The 17,380-nt window shown below is 32.5% G+C and overlaps 3 protein-coding genes across 3 annotated transcripts; 1 reads left to right on the forward strand and 2 right to left on the reverse strand.

Annotated features, from left to right (window-relative positions):
- Window positions 1-1,868, reverse strand: LOC114406739. Its single transcript, XM_028369530.1, has 4 exons — window positions 1,454-1,868; window positions 1,308-1,369; window positions 1,129-1,190; window positions 1-807 (listed from the first exon to the last, which is right to left on the reverse strand). The coding sequence occupies exons 1-4, from the start codon at window positions 1,599-1,601 to the stop codon at window positions 342-344; spliced, it is 738 nt and encodes a 245-aa protein (XP_028225331.1). The 5' UTR covers window positions 1,602-1,868; the 3' UTR covers window positions 1-341.
- A 592-nt stretch (window positions 1,869-2,460) lies between these two features.
- On the reverse strand, window positions 2,461-3,305 carry LOC114405235 (heat shock 22 kDa protein, mitochondrial-like). The gene is made up of 3 exons (XM_028367855.1): window positions 3,033-3,305; window positions 2,623-2,704; window positions 2,461-2,590 (listed from the first exon to the last, which is right to left on the reverse strand). The coding sequence occupies exons 1-3, from the start codon at window positions 3,241-3,243 to the stop codon at window positions 2,461-2,463; spliced, it is 423 nt and encodes a 140-aa protein (XP_028223656.1). The 5' UTR covers window positions 3,244-3,305.
- Window positions 3,306-5,147: 1,842 nt separating this feature from the next.
- Window positions 5,148-12,395, forward strand: LOC114406741 (1-acyl-sn-glycerol-3-phosphate acyltransferase 2-like). The gene is made up of 11 exons (XM_028369533.1): window positions 5,148-5,412; window positions 5,776-5,898; window positions 7,606-7,645; window positions 7,810-7,883; window positions 8,194-8,253; window positions 8,714-8,791; window positions 8,996-9,154; window positions 10,137-10,262; window positions 11,357-11,449; window positions 11,691-11,777; window positions 11,934-12,395. Exons 1-11 carry the CDS (start codon window positions 5,332-5,334, stop codon window positions 12,144-12,146), a joined length of 1,134 nt encoding a protein of 377 aa, XP_028225334.1. The 5' UTR covers window positions 5,148-5,331; the 3' UTR covers window positions 12,147-12,395.
- The last annotated feature ends 4,985 nt before the right edge of the window (window positions 12,396-17,380 follow it).

The following is a 17,380-nucleotide window of genomic DNA, read 5'->3' on the forward strand; positions in this document are numbered from 1 at the left end:
TAGTTGAAAATGGGAGTATCAAACACAATCCTCCGACAAAATCCCTCACAAACCAAACCAGGAGGAGCACAAGTTAGAGTATAAAAATGAACAAATTATATTTTCTTATGATTAATCATGAACTTTTACTTTCCTTCAGCCCCCAACAAGAAGAAAGACTAGTCCAAACTCTTCTGGTCCGAGCCAGAACATTTTTTTATTACACTAACTCTGAAAATCCAATTTGAAATGCATGATTATAGCACCATTTCACTGTCAAAATCCTGTATAACGGAAAATCAAAATTCAAATACACTCAATTACTTGATCATGTTCCATTATTAAAGAGTGTGTCCCTTCCATCATTCAAGAGTTTGTCCCTTCCTTGAATCCTTGACCACAAGAAGAGGTACCCTTTCCCTGTGTACCACACATTCCTTCACCTCTTCTGACACCCCACTTTGAAGACTTGTCCCTTTCCTCCCTCTTGTTGCTAGCCTCTTCAATTCAGAGCAGAACCCGCTGATCTGACTCATAATCTCTCTGCCACCCAACAAATTTTGTGCGGAGAAAGTACTCTTCAGCTGAGGTTTTTTATTGCTGCTTTTCACGGGACACTCCACTGGACCATTATCCATCTGTTTTGAATTGGCCTTGTTTGTCTTTATCAGTGGCTTCTTCAGCTTGTTGGTCCTACCATTGGGAAGTGGAGCTGAAAAGTTCGGATTTCTATTCTCACTATCTTCATAAAAGCTTCCTGAACAACTGGGTCTTCTGGATCTCTCGCTAGACTTGGCATAAGAACTTTCCAAAATTGAAGAATTTTCCCTGACACAAACATTAAAACAAAAATCAGGCTAACCATAAATTTCCCTTTTTTTATTTTTCTTTGTTGGATAAAATATGTTTTAAGTCCTAAAGATTTGATCAAATTTGATTTTAATTTCTGCATTTTAAAAACAGTAATTTTGGTCCTCTTACGATGGAGATTTGGTTTATCATCCTATTCTTAATTATGACTTTTGATCAGAAACCAAATCCAGCACAATTCAAAATATACAAGTACCAAAAATGTCATTTTTAAAACAATGAAAGAAAATTAAAATACATTTTACTCTTTTTCTTTTGTTTTTTCATAGGATTTGGTACCTTAGGTCTCGGTCCCTAAAGGGGAGAATTTCAGAAATGGTTGCAAATCTTAACAGCTTCGCCTGCATGACAAAACAAGATGAAAAAAAAAACAATTTAATAATTTTTTTGGAAAAAATCTACAAAGTAAGAAATTAACTATTTATGAGAATGCAAGAGATAAGAATTGAGGGTGCAACCTTGGATTTGCGAGTGGTGGTGGGTTTAAGAAAATCTTCAGCAGTTTTTGGATGCTTGCAATCTGCGAGAGGAAAAACAGAGAACCTCAGCAACAATAAAAAAGCAAGAAAGGAAATTTCATATATACCATTGTAGAGATTCTCACCGTGAGTGCAAAACCAGGCTTCATCATCAACAAGAGACTCATCAAAAGCAGAGAGATCAACCCACATAGGCGCGCCGAAGTTCTCGTAGGTGTCATCTTGAGAGAACGTAGAATCGATGTTGTCCCAGTCAATGTTGTCGGGTTCCATCTCCGGCGAAGAATCTGCAAAATTTAAAAGCCAAAATGAAGAGTTGGAGAGATGAATTGGAATTGCAAAAATAAAAAAGAGAAAAGAGGGTGGGAAATTGTTGCAAATGTGGAGGTCGCAGGAGGAATTTGAAGGAAGGAAAAGCTTAGAAGAAGAGTTGGAATAAGCAAAAAGAAGGTGTGGCCTTGTATAGGTATAGTGGTATAGTGTACTAGTTAACTAGGAGTGAGGATTCTGTAACGTTTGGAATTTGGAGCATCACATTTACGTTTGTGTTGGAATAGGATGTTTTAAACATTTTCGACCGTTGGGCACTTTGACATCTTTTTCTTCTTCTTCTTTACTCTCTCTCTCAAATAAATCGCGTGTATGATAATAATAATAATTTTTTTTATAAATTAATAACATTAAATATGTTTTTCATATTTAAATTTTGAATTCTATTTTAAATTTACATTTATTTTTTAATACTTAAATTTTAAAAAATATTTTTTTGTCCTATTCTCCATAAAAAATAAACATTTTGAACATTTTAGTTTCTATAATTTTTTTTCTTGATTTAAGTATTTGATTGTTTTAGTTCCCATAAAATTATTTTGGTCATTTTAATTCTTAGAAGGCAAAATTATAAATTTGATCTTTCATTTTGTCTCTAATTTTGGATTTTGTCCCTCGGTAAATTAATTCACAAATTTTGTTCTTGTATTTACTCAAATTATGCAATGTTGGTCCCTCAGGCGATAATTGGACATTGACCGTTAGCAAGTGACGTTGATTGACACGTGTCAATGTTTGAGAGGCACACCAAACAGTTCACAATTTTTAACCCATTGAGGTTTTTACCCTAACCCTAAAAGGGTTAGGGATTGCGTGGAATGAGGTTTTTTGAGGTCAGGGATTTCGTGGAATGAAGCAGAGCATCCTCTGTCTCCCTCGCGTCCCATCCGCGACGCACTCCAGTGCTAGCTTCGATCCCGTGCAATGCACTCCAGCGCTAGCTTCGATCTCGTGCGACACAAAGAGGAACAGATTGTTAATGACCTGGTTCATCATGTTCAGAACCTGACTCAAACTTCGAGTTGAAAAAAATGGATCAACACATCTGCGAATAGCAAGAATCGAACAAAACATAAAGTTCAGTAACGAGATTTAACAGAATCACCAAAACCATGAAAAGAAATAATTGAAGAGATCCGTTTAGTGCAAGGTTAGCTAAAATCAAATAAAACAAAACGTTTAAGTAATGATATTTATTGAATTCATGGTGTTAAATTGCGATTGCACTTTTGGTGAGCCAAAAAATCTTTATAGATTTGGACAATTGCGACAATGCAATTTAAAACCAAGATTGAATAAACTAAACTACGTAAATAATAGAAGAATTAAGAGAATCGATTAGTGCGAGGTTAGGGAGAGAGCGGCTACAACTACCTGAGAAGATATCGTCACGACGCGCAGTGCTAGGGAAAGAGCGTTCGGAGCGACAACCGATGTCGATGCTGTGGTCATCGGTGTGGTTGTCATACTGGCGCATGGTGTTGGTGTTGAAAGAGCAGTGGGAAGCGAAAGCAGCGAGGCGAAGGAGGGACCTGGAGAGGAGGGAAGAGGAGAGGAAGCGCTTCGCAATGAGAGAGGACGCCATTGAATTGAGATTGCAAAAGGTAGGTTGGTTCTTCTTTCACTATAATTTTTTTTTTATCATAGTGGGTTAAAAATCGTGAACCGTTTGACGTGTCTCTCAGACGTTGACATGTGTCAGTCAATACTACTTGCTAACGGTCAACGTCCAATTGTAGCACGAGAGACTAACAATTGGAAACCAAATTTACAATTTTACCTTCTTAGAATTAGATATTTTGTTTTCAATACCATAAAATTATTTTTTGTCATGTTAAATTCAATACATACTACTAGACAACATATGACGCGATGACATAACACATCTATGTGTGAGAGCGATACATGATATGATGATGATAATGTATAATTTTGTTTATTACACCATCTTTTAATGGAATACCTTTAATGACGGGATAAAGATAAAAATAATAAAATTAAAATAATCAAAATGATTTTACAAGAATTAAAAAAAAACAAAAAACTTAAATTATAAAGATTAAAATAATATTTGTTTTAGATGAAAAACATTATAATGGAACGCCTTTACTAGAATGTGATTATTATCTTGTAATACGTAGAAAACAACGAAGAACATTTTTTGTTTTCTTTTTGGACTCTTGTGCGGCAATATCAATAATTAACTAGGATTGGCATCAGTGTTAAGGAGCTTCATCCCAAATAGCACCATTATTGTTTCTGGTCAAAGAAAATTCGTAAGTCTATGGAGGTTCGTTCCATCCATCAATGCATAAATGAAAGGGTCGGTGGGTGTTGGCATTTACTTGATATGCTTGATTGACAGACTTTCCGAACGCTCACCAGCAAGTAATTTTTTAAAACAAAAAACAATTAGTTGGCCAACCAAATTGAATACTCCCTTTTCATTTATGCAAGAGCATTTAAAATGACACTATATGCTACCTATAATTACCTACTAGTGTGTTTGGTTTAGTTTGGAAATAGAATTTTAAAAAGTTATTTAATTTTGTATAATTACTTGTAATTTGTAAATATGTTTCATTGTCTACACACAAAAACAAAAATTGACACTATGCTATTTCTTTTTATCTTTTGTTTTAACAGGATATTGTATTTCTATTTTAAAATGCATATATATAGTAAAATATATATTCATTTAGGTCTCTTTATCTCACATTCACATACACTTATGTATAATTTAACTATATAAAATATTAAAATTGATATATTATATTAATAAAGGATAAATTTGACCTATCCAATGGATTAAATCAAGACAATAAATTTGTTACTCATAAGAAATTCGAATTGAACTGATTCATTAAGAAATTAAAATAAACATTTTTTTATGAAAAATACAACTGTATTATATTTTAATTTAATAGGTTTTTTTATAATTTTTAACCGATAAAAATTATGATAGATATTATATTTAAAATAATTATAATAAAAATCAATCAACTTATCTAAATAATTTATAATTTATAATCGGATGAAAATATACACGTCTTTTACATTATTGCATACTATTTTTTTCATTATATTTTCAACACATCTTTATCCTATCTAATAAAAATGTATATTTATTAATTTTTTAACTAATAAGTTTAACACACTAATTAAAACCATCATAATTATTACATCCTATTTTTGTGTTTATAAGATTCAATTAGCAACGATTAATGAAAGTGATTAGTAATAAATTTGTTTTAAATTTATAATTTTTTTAAAATTTTTTTATCACTAATACTTATATCTTTTTTTAGTAATTGTTTGTAAATTTATTCTTTTTCTTTTTTTTAATCATTAGTATTTTCAATATAAAATAAACCAACGTTATTTTAAGTTCGACACTGGTAGATAAGTAGTTTTTTTTTATAATTTTTCTGTGGTACAAAGGGAAATTATATCAGTATTACTTTGTTTAGGAAGGTATTTATTTATAGAGGAAAAAGAAAAAGAGAAGCAGTGCAGAGGTGTAATAAATTGGTGGCAAGTGGCAACCGGAAAGCCAGAGTGTGTGGTTCCGTTTGCTGACCTGACCTCGGAAATCCAAAGAGGGAAACTCACGGTGTTTCGTTGCGTTGTGCTCTGCTCTGCTCCTTTGGGCCTGGGCTGGGCTGGGCTGGGCATGGCTATTGCAGCAGCGGCCGTGGTGGTACCATTGGGCCTGCTCTTCTTCGCCTCCGGCCTCCTTGTTAATCTCATTCAGGTTTCTTCCTTCCCTTTCTCCTTTCTCTCTCAGATGCATGGACAATCATTTATAACTTCACATCAACATGACAACATGCAAATGGGAACTCTTTCTTCATTCTGCGTTCACTTACTCATCATATAACAACTAGACTTCAGTTTCCTACTGATGCACTGAACAAGTATTTCCAAATCATGACTGCAAAATGATAAAAGAAACTAAGAAAGATCTTGAGTAGCTAGCTTTCATTACTAAGCATTTAGAATCTGTTTGGATACTAAGCTAGAAGTTCTTTTCAGAACTATATTTTCAGTAGAGAAGCTCTCAAAAGCACTTATGGCTTGTATCCAAACAAGTTAATCTCTTGATTTGTCGTCTCAGGCAATATGCTATGTCGTCGTAAGGCCGGTGTCGAAAAGTTTGTACAGAAGGATCAACCGGGTAGTAGCAGAGCTCTTGTGGCTGGAGCTTGTATGGCTTATTGATTGGTGGGCAGGAGTTAAGGTGCTTCACTCGGATCCAACTTTTCTCTAATAATTTTCTTTTTGGTTCTGTTTGGATAAACTTCTACTTAATTGATTTTAACGTAAGTTAAAATTACCTTATGCATAACCTAATCTACTTTATCTTCTACTTAATTGATTTTAACGTCTGTGTAGGCTAATTTCTACTTATGGGAGAGGTTTAATTCATTTTACCTTATTATTTTTTTTTCTTCGTATAAGTGCTTATTGAGAAGATTAATTTTTTTGGGCACTATTGTTGTCTTCAAATTTAGTTAGTCATCCAACAGTGCTTGCTCTATGTGGTGGTATTCTTGAAGATATGAAATTGGGTTTTTACATTATTCTCATACTGCATTTTTTCCCCTACAAACCTGTAAGGATTAAATAGCTGTTTGGTGTAATCATTTCTTCCCTCTCCTTGGATGGGTGGTGTTGTAAAATCAAACCAAGGCAATCTGGCTACCTTGTGTATGTGTGACTTACAAGGAACGATATGTTATGGGCTTTACAATGTTGCATAATTAGTCCCAAATATTTCAGTGGGAAATAAAACTGCATTCATTGTTTTTACTTTGCAGTACTAAAAGCCTAAAAGCCAAAGCTGAAAATAGTAGCTTCTGAAGGGAAAGGTTCTAAAAAAAGCATATCTTAGAGTCAAGCTTAAACAAAAAATGTTTGACTTGAGTAGACTTCCAACTCAATCAAGCTACTCTAGCAGGTTTTTTATTTTTACAAGCAATATAATTAAGCAAAGGGAATTGCCACTTTCCATTGATTCTTTCAGCAGCAGCAGACAAAGCTAGAAATTTTGGAGTTTTTTTTATATAATTGCCTATTTGGTTAATTCTTAGGTTTCTCTTGGGCTTGGAATGATTGGTATAGGATGCTAAGTTCATTTAATCATCAGTGGTTCTGTGAATTGAAACTCTAGGATCTTTAAAATTTTGGCTGTAAAAGTAGAGGGAAGATCCTATGGTGACATGGTACTATATAGCTCTATAATCAATACGATTGGTGAGGACTTGGAGGATTTATTATAGTCCTTATTACGATTCCTATATCCCCCCACCCCCTCCCCCCTTCCCCTGTTCATGATTTGAAAACATATTTTGCAGTAAGACCTCTAAATAAGACATAAATTTATCTTTCAATAAACTTATAAGATTAAGTTTGATTATTTATGTAAGTCAACATGCTTAACATTTAAAAGGATAATTAAATGTAAGATTTTAATACAGTATAAATTTTTTAATATTTAATATAATAATAATAATAATAATAATAATAATAATACCAACAAATATTTATTTGTCTATTTAAATAGGTTGACCTGTTACATTTAAAAGGCTTTTTAAATAGCCTAGAGCCTGACCTTTTTAACTAGATAGGCTTTGATAAAAGCCTTGGCCTGGTTTATTTTCTAAAACAGCCTAGTCTGGCCTGAGCTCAAAGAGCTCCTTTTGAAATCAGTTCCTTTTAAAAGGATGCTAATGAGTTAGGTGGTTGGTTAATTGCTACCACGACACATGGAATATGAGAAATATATTCTCTTGAGGTCAGTTGTCTCGTAGTTTCAGAAGCATGATGTTATCAAAGAAAGAAAATTGGTTATTTGAAAATCATAATTTATGAACTGCAATTTAATAGTTTGTTCTGTTGCATTTTTGTATAATTTATTCTTACATTTGGAACTTTCTGGCTCTAGGTCCAAATATTCACAGATCATGAAACCTTTCGTTTAATGGGTAAGCCTTTTGTTAGCCTATGATTTAGCACTAAGCAATTTACTCCCTCCATTCTTTCTCCATGTGTTGTGTATGCATTCTTATCTTCTAGAAAGGAAAAGGGGGAGGTTCTTGGGACAACATTTGCTTCCATATAATAATTTGATTCTGTTTTGTATTATCAGGTAAAGAGCATGCACTTGTGATAAGCAATCACAGAAGTGATATTGATTGGCTTGTTGGATGGGTTTCAGCTCAGGTGATTGTCTTATTTGATCTGATCTTTTCCACATGTTCAATGAAAGCAAATTAATACAGATTCAACTGTGTATTAATACAAGTAATTTATTTTATTCATAAGTTTGGAATGTTTGATATTATGTAAGGACAGAAAGGCCGATCAAAAAAAAAATTTAAGGACAAAACGACACATTTGAGGGTTACTTATGCATGTTTTATTATTATATAATAAAATATGCTACTCTTTGATTTGCTATCTTCTATTTTTGTGACATATTTGTTTGGTTTCTGCTTGAACTGCTGATTGGTTATTCAATTTCATTCAACAGCGTTCAGGTTGTCTTGGCAGCACTCTAGCTGTGATGAAGAAATCTTCAAAGTTTCTGCCGGTATATGCTTCTGACTTGTAGTTTCAAAATGAATTTATTCAGTCATTATGAATAAATCACCTAAAGTGCTCCCTGCACTGTAGAGGATCTTAATTTGGGGAAACAGTAACACCTAATTCTCTTTTATATATTCCACTTTCTCTCATGTTTTCATAACATCAATTGTAAACTTTCTAGTATAAATTCATACTCGTTTTTTTAATCTCCCTCTTAGGAATAATTTTGGCTTATACTTATTCAGTTATTCTTGTAAGTAGAATAAAATCTTGCCGGATATTTGTTAGTATTGGATAGAGGCTAAGTCCGTCATGGCCGCTGCCTAAACCCTAAAACAGAAAGATATTCAGTTCTTTTTTTGAATGTCTTATCCTGAGTAGAACATTACAAGCATGATTTTTCTACTTATGATCCCAACTAGTTACCTTCAAATTGGGATAGAGGCTAAGTTCTACATTTGCAGGTCATTGGCTGGTCAATGTGGTTTTCTGAGTATCTTTTTCTGGAGAGAAGTTGGGCCAAGGATGAAAGCACATTAAAGGTATGACATGCTAAAATATAATTAATTTATATGTTTTATGCTCATAAGATAAGGGATACATGCTTATGTTTGTCAAATCGATGTCTTCTTATTTCTTACTTATGCAGCAATACATTCAATGGCTATAAATTTTCTCTCTCGGTGTATTAGATGTTTGATTTCATTTGGGAATCTCATTTGAATGTTTTGTTATCATATCTGCAGTCAGGCATCCAGCGACTGAGTGATTTCCCTCTTCCCTTTTGGCTAGCTCTCTTTGTAGAAGGAACGCGTTTTACACAGGCCAAACTATTAGCTGCTCAGGAATATGCCACTTCCACTGGATTGCCTGTTCCTAGAAATGTTTTGATTCCAAGAACTAAGGTGAAATATAATTTTTTTTTGCCTTCTTTCCCTTGCTTTTCGTTCCATGGATTGGAAGCTACACTGTATTAATCTGGTCTAGGTATTAGTCTTAATTATTATGTGTTAGCAGAGCTATTATAGACTTGTAAATCTTAGCAGTACTTGCAATTTCATTTATCTTTTAATAATCTGTCAAAAACAAAATGTTGAGAGGAAAACTTGTTAGGGTGGTGTAGAACATCAAACAGAACTACAAGAGAACTAGAGAAGTGACCTAGGAATTACATCTAGGGTTTGTTTGCTTCACACAAACAAGAGTTGTGCAATTTCATTTATCTTATATTCTGTCAAAAGGAAAATGTTTAGAGGAAAACTTGTTAGGGTGGTGTAGAAAATCAAACAGAACTAGAGAAGTGACCTAGGAATTACATCTAGGGTTTGTTTGCTTCACACAAACAAGAGCAGTGTAATTTCTCATTTATCTTATAATCTATCAAAAAGGAAATGTTGAGAGGGAAAAAGAACCCAGGAGATCTGATGGAATTTGTATGTCAATTACTGACTGGTGGATATTATTTATATTATACTAAGTAATAAATAGTAGTGGTAATAGTAATACAAGGGTTTACTGTACAATTACCCTAATTACTGTAATTAGATAATAATATACAACATAAAATCATACCGTAACTACCCTATTTACACTGTTTCTAACAGAAAGCATTACAACTGTTGGCATGAGAACAGTTTCAGAATTTCGATCCATACAGATAAGGAATGAATATAAGGATATATTGTCACCCATAGATGTGACAATATTAAATTCTTCTTTTAAAAGGCCCACATTGTTACTTACCCCAGAACAAAGTCTTCTACATATGTAAAACTGTGTGTTAGCTCTCATTTATTAACTTATGCTACATGCTACAAGAATTAGGAAAGTAATTCTATTTTTACTCTAATATTTATCATGTAATATTTACTGTTGTGTTTCTTTCAGGGTTTTGTTTCTGCAGTAAGTCATATGCGCTCATTTGTTCCTGCCATTTATGATGTAACAGTAGCCATCCCTAAGAGTTCCCCTGCTCCTACAATGCTAAGACTCTTCAAGGGACAACCTTCAGTGGTAAAGCAATCAAAATCAAGATTTAGAAATAACTCTATCTTAAGTCTCCATCAATTTTTTCTCTGCCTATATTATTTGAGTGTCATTGAATATTATAATAGAAAGTAGGGAGAATAATGATATTTTTTCTCATTAGTTCATCAGAAACATTACGAAATATAGATGGAGAGGAGAGAGGAAAAAAAAGTGATAAAGTTTCCTCAAACTTATCTCAACTTATCATATAACAAAACTGGAACATAATGATAGATAAATACAATCTTATCCTGATCCTAAGGATAAACAGCAGAAACATAATGATAAAACAAACAGATTTGCAGATCCAGGAAATTGATTCTAACAAGGGCAGCATGTAGATCGTTACCTGATTGGGCTAAAGAGCAAGAAGGGAGGTTTACAGATGGATTTGAGGACTGTAGAAGTTTCACTAGTGTGTCTATTTGTTCCTTTGTGAATGAAAGGTCTCCAGGAGAAGATTGCTGGCCTTGGACTTCACTTATGGCTGTAGAATTTTATGGGTTTTTTACTTCTCCAGCAAGATGCCCAAGCTTTCCTTTTTCTTCCACTACCAGCTTCACAGTTTGTGCTTACTAGATAATTTTTGCCATTCAATTTATGAATACTGAATTGAATGGAACCAGATCCTGTTGATGACAGGACATCATCTCCAGCTGCTGGAGTAGTGGTAGAAATGATGTACCCTGGCTCTCCAGAAGAATTTGAGCCATGATTGGCTCCTGTCACACCTGTTTCCCCCATGGCTCTGGTATGCCCCAGAGCTCTGCTACCAAATAGAAAGTGGGGAGAATAATGATATTTTTTTTCTCATTAGTTCAGTAGAAGCATGCTAAAAAATATAGACAGAAAAAAGAAAAAAAAAGGAGATAACTTTCTTCAGATAACAAAATGAAACATAATGATTTAATTTTTTTATTGACAAATGTTAGTTGTTAGTTTGTTAGTGGAGAGGATTCAAACCCAAGACGACCTCTCCCCCCCCTCCCTTCTCCCTTCACCACCAAGCTCTATTATGTTTACTTTATGATTTAATTTTGTTGACTTCATGAAGAGGATCTGTGATATTCTTTCCACAGGTGCATGTTCATATCAAGAGGCATTTGATGAAGGAACTGCCAGATACAGATGAGGCTGTTGCTCAATGGTGTCGAGATATATTTGTGGCCAAGGTGCATGTTGAAAGAACTTTTTTACCGTTCTATTGTTTTTTTCCCCTCACTGTCCACATATTGGTAAATGTGGTATAAATATAATTGTTTGTTTTTTCTATGTAGAACTATGATTAATGGTAGATTTTGAAAAATTGCGCACAATGTTCTACTTGCAGAGTTGATTTTCACTATATCCCATTGTGCTTTGTTTAACAATATCACTCATTTTATTTTCTTTTTTTACCTGTTGGCAAACTAGGATGCTTTGTTAGACAAACATATGGCTGAGGGTACTTTTAGTGATCAAGAGCTGCAGGATACTGGTCGACCAATAAAGTCTCTTCTGGTGAGATACTTTCTCAAAATGTCTAATTCTTTAATATTCTTATTAATCAGATCTTCTTTTCTTTTGTATCCCATTTGCGTATAGATTTTTTTTTATTCTTTTCGGTCAAGCCATGGATGTTTTCCTAAAGAACCATGAATTTCATGTTGGGAGCAGGTAGTTATATCTTGGGCGTGTCTGGTTGTTGCGGGGTCTGTAAAGTTCCTGCAATGGTCTTCGTTACTCTCTTCCTGGAAGGGTGTTGCATTTTCAGCTTTTGGTTTGGCAGTTGTTACTGCACTTATGCAAATTCTGATTCAATTCTCACAGTCAGAGCGTTCAAACCCGGCCAAGATCGTGCCTGCAAAGTCAAAAAACAAGGGGTCTTGATTTATTTGGCGAACTTAAAGTTGCATTTATGTGTGATGAGTGACTCATGTAATACTCATTATTTTGCTTTCAACATCTTATCATAGTATGCTTCTATTCTATATATGTACTATTATGAATGCTTATCGATTCATTGTTTTTAATTTAATTAGGATATCCTTTTGTATTGACAGTCTAGGGGATGGCCTAGAAAAATTCAACCACCTATTTTATTTTACTCTTGGCCATTCATGCCCTTGAGGTTTATTACTGGATAACCTACACGGATACCCACTAGGGGTCATCTTAATGATAGGAGGTTTGGGTGTTTTGACTAAGTCTTAGGTTCTAATTTTGTTGTTTCCATTATACACACTAAAAAAAACCCTACACAGGTTGTTATATATTATCCAATAAACATGAACTGTCTAGTTTTTCGATTGAGGAGGGTAACATGGTCCCTTAATTTAAGGCATAAGCTGGAAATGTGGCCTTATCATTATTTTCCTCAGCTAGCCTCTAGACCACAACGGTTTCTGATGTTAAATGACAATTTGACACCCTAGTGTGTAACTATCATTGTAATATGTATTATTTCTGTTGTATGAGTTTGTTAAAATGCACCTTAAGATTAAGGAATGGATAATAATAATTTACTGCTTGAAAAGCATATGTAGCGTCTTCAAAAATAAAGAAAATATTCAATGCTATTAAGACACGCCCACTCACATGGATGTATAAAATGAGAAATGACAATTAGTCTTGACTGTACAATATATTCTGATTGTTTATGTAAAATGGACAACCATCTCGATTTTTTTTAAGGAAAGAAACTAATCATTTCATAATGAATAATAGTGTGAATACAACTTCGACTGAAATAAAAAAAAAAATCATGACTAACAAAATCTAGACTTCCTTGCTAAACAATGAGCGACTTGGTTGGTTTGCTTTCGAATGAAACTAACTTAATAGTTTTGGATAAGATTGAGCTTCACTTTGCTTTGTTGAATAATGGCATCAAATTCTGAGTTTTGAGAACATCCAATAATGACTTCATTGAACCTATCAACAACCAGCTTACAATCTTATTCAAAATCAACATTCTGCAGTGAGTAAAGGATGTAATGTTATTATCATCTTATTGTTAAATTAATATAGTGCGTTAATGATTACATAGCTCAATTTTTTGAAGGAACCAAGTAAGTGAAATCAATACTGTGACGACTATGGGAAAATTTACAGAGATTTTCTACTAATCATGGGTACTTACTACTTAAGACACTAGAATATGCATTTGCCCAGTGTCTTCTCTTGCTTCTTTCTTATTGTTTTGCGCCGTAAAGAGATGATTCAGAAAGTTTGTTGAAAAACCCATATAAAGATTATTGGACCATAGGCCCACTGCCCAGCAACTTAGTCCTTATCCAACTCATTCTTATCAATCTCCAAAGCAGCATAGGAAAGTGAATACATTTAAATTCAGCTTTATGTGCATGTTGTAGCTGCCAATATATTTAAAGGACACAACAACAACACAAAGTGACAATATCTCAATTATGATCTCAGAATGCTTAATACTTTGTGGTCTCTGTCAAAAGCTCAAAGTAACTGATGAAAGTGACATCATTTTTGGACTTTCCGGAGGGTCATTGATGACTGAATATTGCTGTTATCTCCTTCCCCCTCCCCCCATAAACTTTTTTTTTTTTTTATCGAGTTTTTTAAGTACTAGTAAACTATATTCAGCTTCAAAACAGAATATGCGAATTTATGATTGGAAATTTGATATACTGAAGAAAAAAAATCCTTCAAAAGATAACTATGATTGGAAATTTGAATTTTACGTACATTTCAATTCATTTTTATAAAGACTTATTATTGTGGGGAGGAATGGAAATCATTATTAATAGAGACTACTAATCTGGATTTTATTGTCAACTTGACCAAACATCAATTCAGTGTTAATCCGTTCATCTATGAATGGACAAAAAAGTAATAATGTTGTGTGCTGAAACTCAGAGCTTGATGTTCAATCTTCAAACAGGCCCTGTGTATTTAGTTGTGTGATGCATGCCTGATGGATTTATCTTTCACCATCATGTACAGTGAACTCAATTAAACTTAAAGAGAGAGAAAATGATGTCACAACTTTGTACGAACAGTGACTCTCAATCATGCATCATATATGCTTGCAATATATTTAACTGCCGTCTCTCTTCCAAGATTAAGAGTGCCACCAACTGTCCTAATTTCAGACTCTCTCCAGTACATTAGTGTTGAGTAGTTCCATTCTTCACTTTATTTATTCTTTCATTTCATAATATATTGTATAGTTTATGTCAAACTAATCATTAATACTACATAGAGTCAGATGAATATATTATAGAAAATTATTGGACATCAAGGGAAGTGATCAAGTGACTATCATTGCAAGAAAAAGACTTTGTTTTGAAATTAAAATAGAGCATTTTATCCAAATGAAATCATTAAAGAGCTATAATATCTTATTACTGATGCTTTTCTGGTTATTAATACATATTCCGTGCTTTTGGTTTGTAAAAATTCCAACATCTATATTATTTTTTCAACTGAGAACTTGGTATTTTGTATATTAAGAAATTATCATTGAATTTGACTGGGACATATCAATTCTAATTAATCTCTATTTTTCACTGAGTATCTCTTCACATGCATTACATTGAAATTAACACTTAACTGAGCCCATGGTACCAGTGGTTAAGTAAAGTCCTCCCAAGAGTAATAACTCAAGAATTTGAATCATTGACACGATAAATGGAGTTTGTCTAAGCTTTATCCAAGATACGATTGAAGTTTGTCGGAGAATACAGTTTATACTTTGAATTGGAGTCAAATCACATTGGATAAATTAATCTCTAACCGTGAAGCTAATATTAATTATTAGTATAATTAGTGTAAAAGTATTTAATTTTAAGGAAGTTTCGTAAGTATTTTTTGCAAAGTTTTGCATAGACAGAGTGTTATAACCGATTCGACCCTCAATGTTAAAATCTGCGGTGAAGTCAATGTTAAAGTTATTAAAATATTATCTTAAGTTTTTAATTAATTATGTAGTCACTGTGGTTAATATATGCAATAATATGATATGTTTGAGAGTTTTTTTAATTTATTAATAAATACAAAAAATATGATATTAATAATTTATATACTTTTTTTTTAAAAAAAAAGTACATTAAATAGTAAAAGCAGATTATATAAACATTTAAAAATCAAATGCAAAGTAAAAATAATGTGTGTGTTTTATATATAATTAATTAACAATAGTATTTTTTTTTCAAACGAAGCTTTTAAAATATGAAGTACTAGTACTAGTTATTTATTCTTCTTGGTGATTATAGGGATTGAGAATTGCAGGCTAGGGTATAGATATTGGAAGTTTTCAGAAGACATGGCATGGAAACAGAGAATGATGTTTAGTTAATTGCTTATACTCATTTTACAATGCAAACTCACTCGAGCTGTCTTGGAAATATAAAGGATGGAAATAAGCATGGGATCTCGATCAGGTCAACACATACTCTTTTTATGCAAAAATTGTTTGCATTGTGTTCCCTTTTTACCCACACAAATTTTACCTCTATCTTTTTGTTAAATGTATCAAAACCATGCTAGAGTCCATAAATCATTAAATCTCTTCAACCATATTCCAAACAATATTAAGAATATTTGCATTGTCTTTTTGCTGGAATGACAATCCTATGCATATAGTGCTTCCCCCACTCTATATATGTTCTCAACCAAACGAATTTGTGTTCACATGATGTATTTGCTCAAAAAATGCTAGTACATGTTTAATTTCACATTTGGAAAAGATTTTCAAGGGGCGAACGTTGAGTGTCGTGAAGATATATATATATGGGGTAAATAATAACTTTTATCGTTAAATGTGTAATTCACTGACAAATGTATATATGAAAGATGAAAATATAAAATTTAGTTCTCAAAAGTGTAAAAAATAACATAAAAGGATGAATTTGTCACTGAAATGATTGTGAACATGACCATGCTAACTATATTGGACAAAAATATCAGTAATTTTTTATTGAACGAAAATGCCAATATTTTTTAATTGGAGGAAAATGCTAGTAATTTTTTTAGACTTAAATGTCAGTATGTTCCATTGGACCAAAAATGTTATTAAGTTATCATTATTGAAAGAAAATGTCACTAATTTTTTTATTAGACCTAAATATCAATATGTTTTTATTGGACTAATTTGTTGAATCCAAAATTTCGTTTCATTTAAGAATAAAATATAATTTTAGGATAAATTTTCGCCATTTTTTATCGTTACAAGCATAACATTGCAATAATCACTTTAAAAAATATATTGACAAATACATTTTAAAACAAACATAATAACAACGATAATATTGATTGTCAACCATAATTTGTCTGTCACAATAGAAATTATTTAAAATAAACATTGTACCAGTTTGTCAAAATAAAACATTGTAACACTGTATCAATCATTACAAAATTTTCCAAATTACCCTAAAAGATAAATATATCTCATATTTCACTTTTTCAAATCTTGACCATTTTATTAACGGTGACGGACGGAAGTTAATGGCCGGATATATTTATCGCACTTTTTACACTTTCGGGGACTAAATTTTATATTTTTATCTTTCAGGGATACATTTGTCAGCGAATTACAATTTAGGAAAAAAAGGGTTATTTACCCATTCATATTTTCAGAGAATGAGAAGACGACAAGTCAAGAAAATATTATGACAAATATGTTAGCAATTAGAGATGACCACATTGACAATCATTTAAGTGACAAATTCATCCATTTGTGTCACGTATGCTATTTTATTAACGGTGACAGATTGAAGTTAACAGCTGAATATATTTGTCACACTTTTTACACTTTCAGGGACTAAATTTTGTATTTTCATTTTGCAAGAATGCATTTGTTAGTGAATTACACATTCAGGGACAAAAGTGGCTATTTACCCATATATATATTTAAAATCAACATAATAAAAATCATTTGTTATCTTAAAATCAACATAATAAAAATATTTTAAAATATACTAAAATATGGATCATTTAATTATCTTTTTCTTGTTATTCAATTTTAACAAAATTTTGTTAAACTCACTCGAATGCATTCAAAAGTAAAACACACAATTAAATGAATGAAAAACTATATTTGATAACAAACTTTAGAATTCTACATATACAATATTATGAACCTTGCTTAT

Source organism: Glycine soja, chromosome 3, assembly GCF_004193775.1.
Source record: "Glycine soja cultivar W05 chromosome 3, ASM419377v2, whole genome shotgun sequence".
NCBI classification, from domain to species: Eukaryota; Viridiplantae; Streptophyta; class Magnoliopsida; order Fabales; family Fabaceae; genus Glycine; species Glycine soja.

Bases quoted from the DNA above. Each gene is read 5' to 3' on its own strand.
- LOC114406739 (XM_028369530.1), bottom strand. From the start codon at position 1,601: ATGGAACCCGACAACATTGACTGGGACAACATCGATTCTACGTTCTCT. The intron at 1,191-1,307 runs GTTGCACCCTCA...TTTGTCATGCAG, and splicing joins CCACCACTCGCAAATCCAAG to GCGAAGCTGTTAAGATTTGC. The intron at 808-1,128 runs GTACCAAATCCT...TGTTTGTGTCAG, and splicing joins TTTAGGGACCGAGACCTAAG to GGAAAATTCTTCAATTTTGG.
- LOC114405235 (XM_028367855.1), bottom strand. From the start codon at position 3,243: ATGGCGTCCTCTCTCATTGCGAAGCGCTTCCTCTCCTCTTCCCTCCTC. The intron at 2,705-3,032 runs GTAGTTGTAGCC...TTGCTATTCGCA, and splicing joins TCGTGACGATATCTTCTCAG to GATGTGTTGATCCATTTTTT. The intron at 2,591-2,622 runs CTTTGTGTCGCA...AAGCTAGCGCTG, and splicing joins GTCATTAACAATCTGTTCCT to GAGTGCATTGCACGGGATCG.
- LOC114406741 (XM_028369533.1), top strand. From the start codon at position 5,332: ATGGCTATTGCAGCAGCGGCCGTGGTGGTACCATTGGGCCTGCTCTTC. The intron at 8,254-8,713 runs GTATATGCTTCT...CTACATTTGCAG, and splicing joins AATCTTCAAAGTTTCTGCCG to GTCATTGGCTGGTCAATGTG. The intron at 11,450-11,690 runs GTGCATGTTGAA...TTGGCAAACTAG, and splicing joins GAGATATATTTGTGGCCAAG to GATGCTTTGTTAGACAAACA.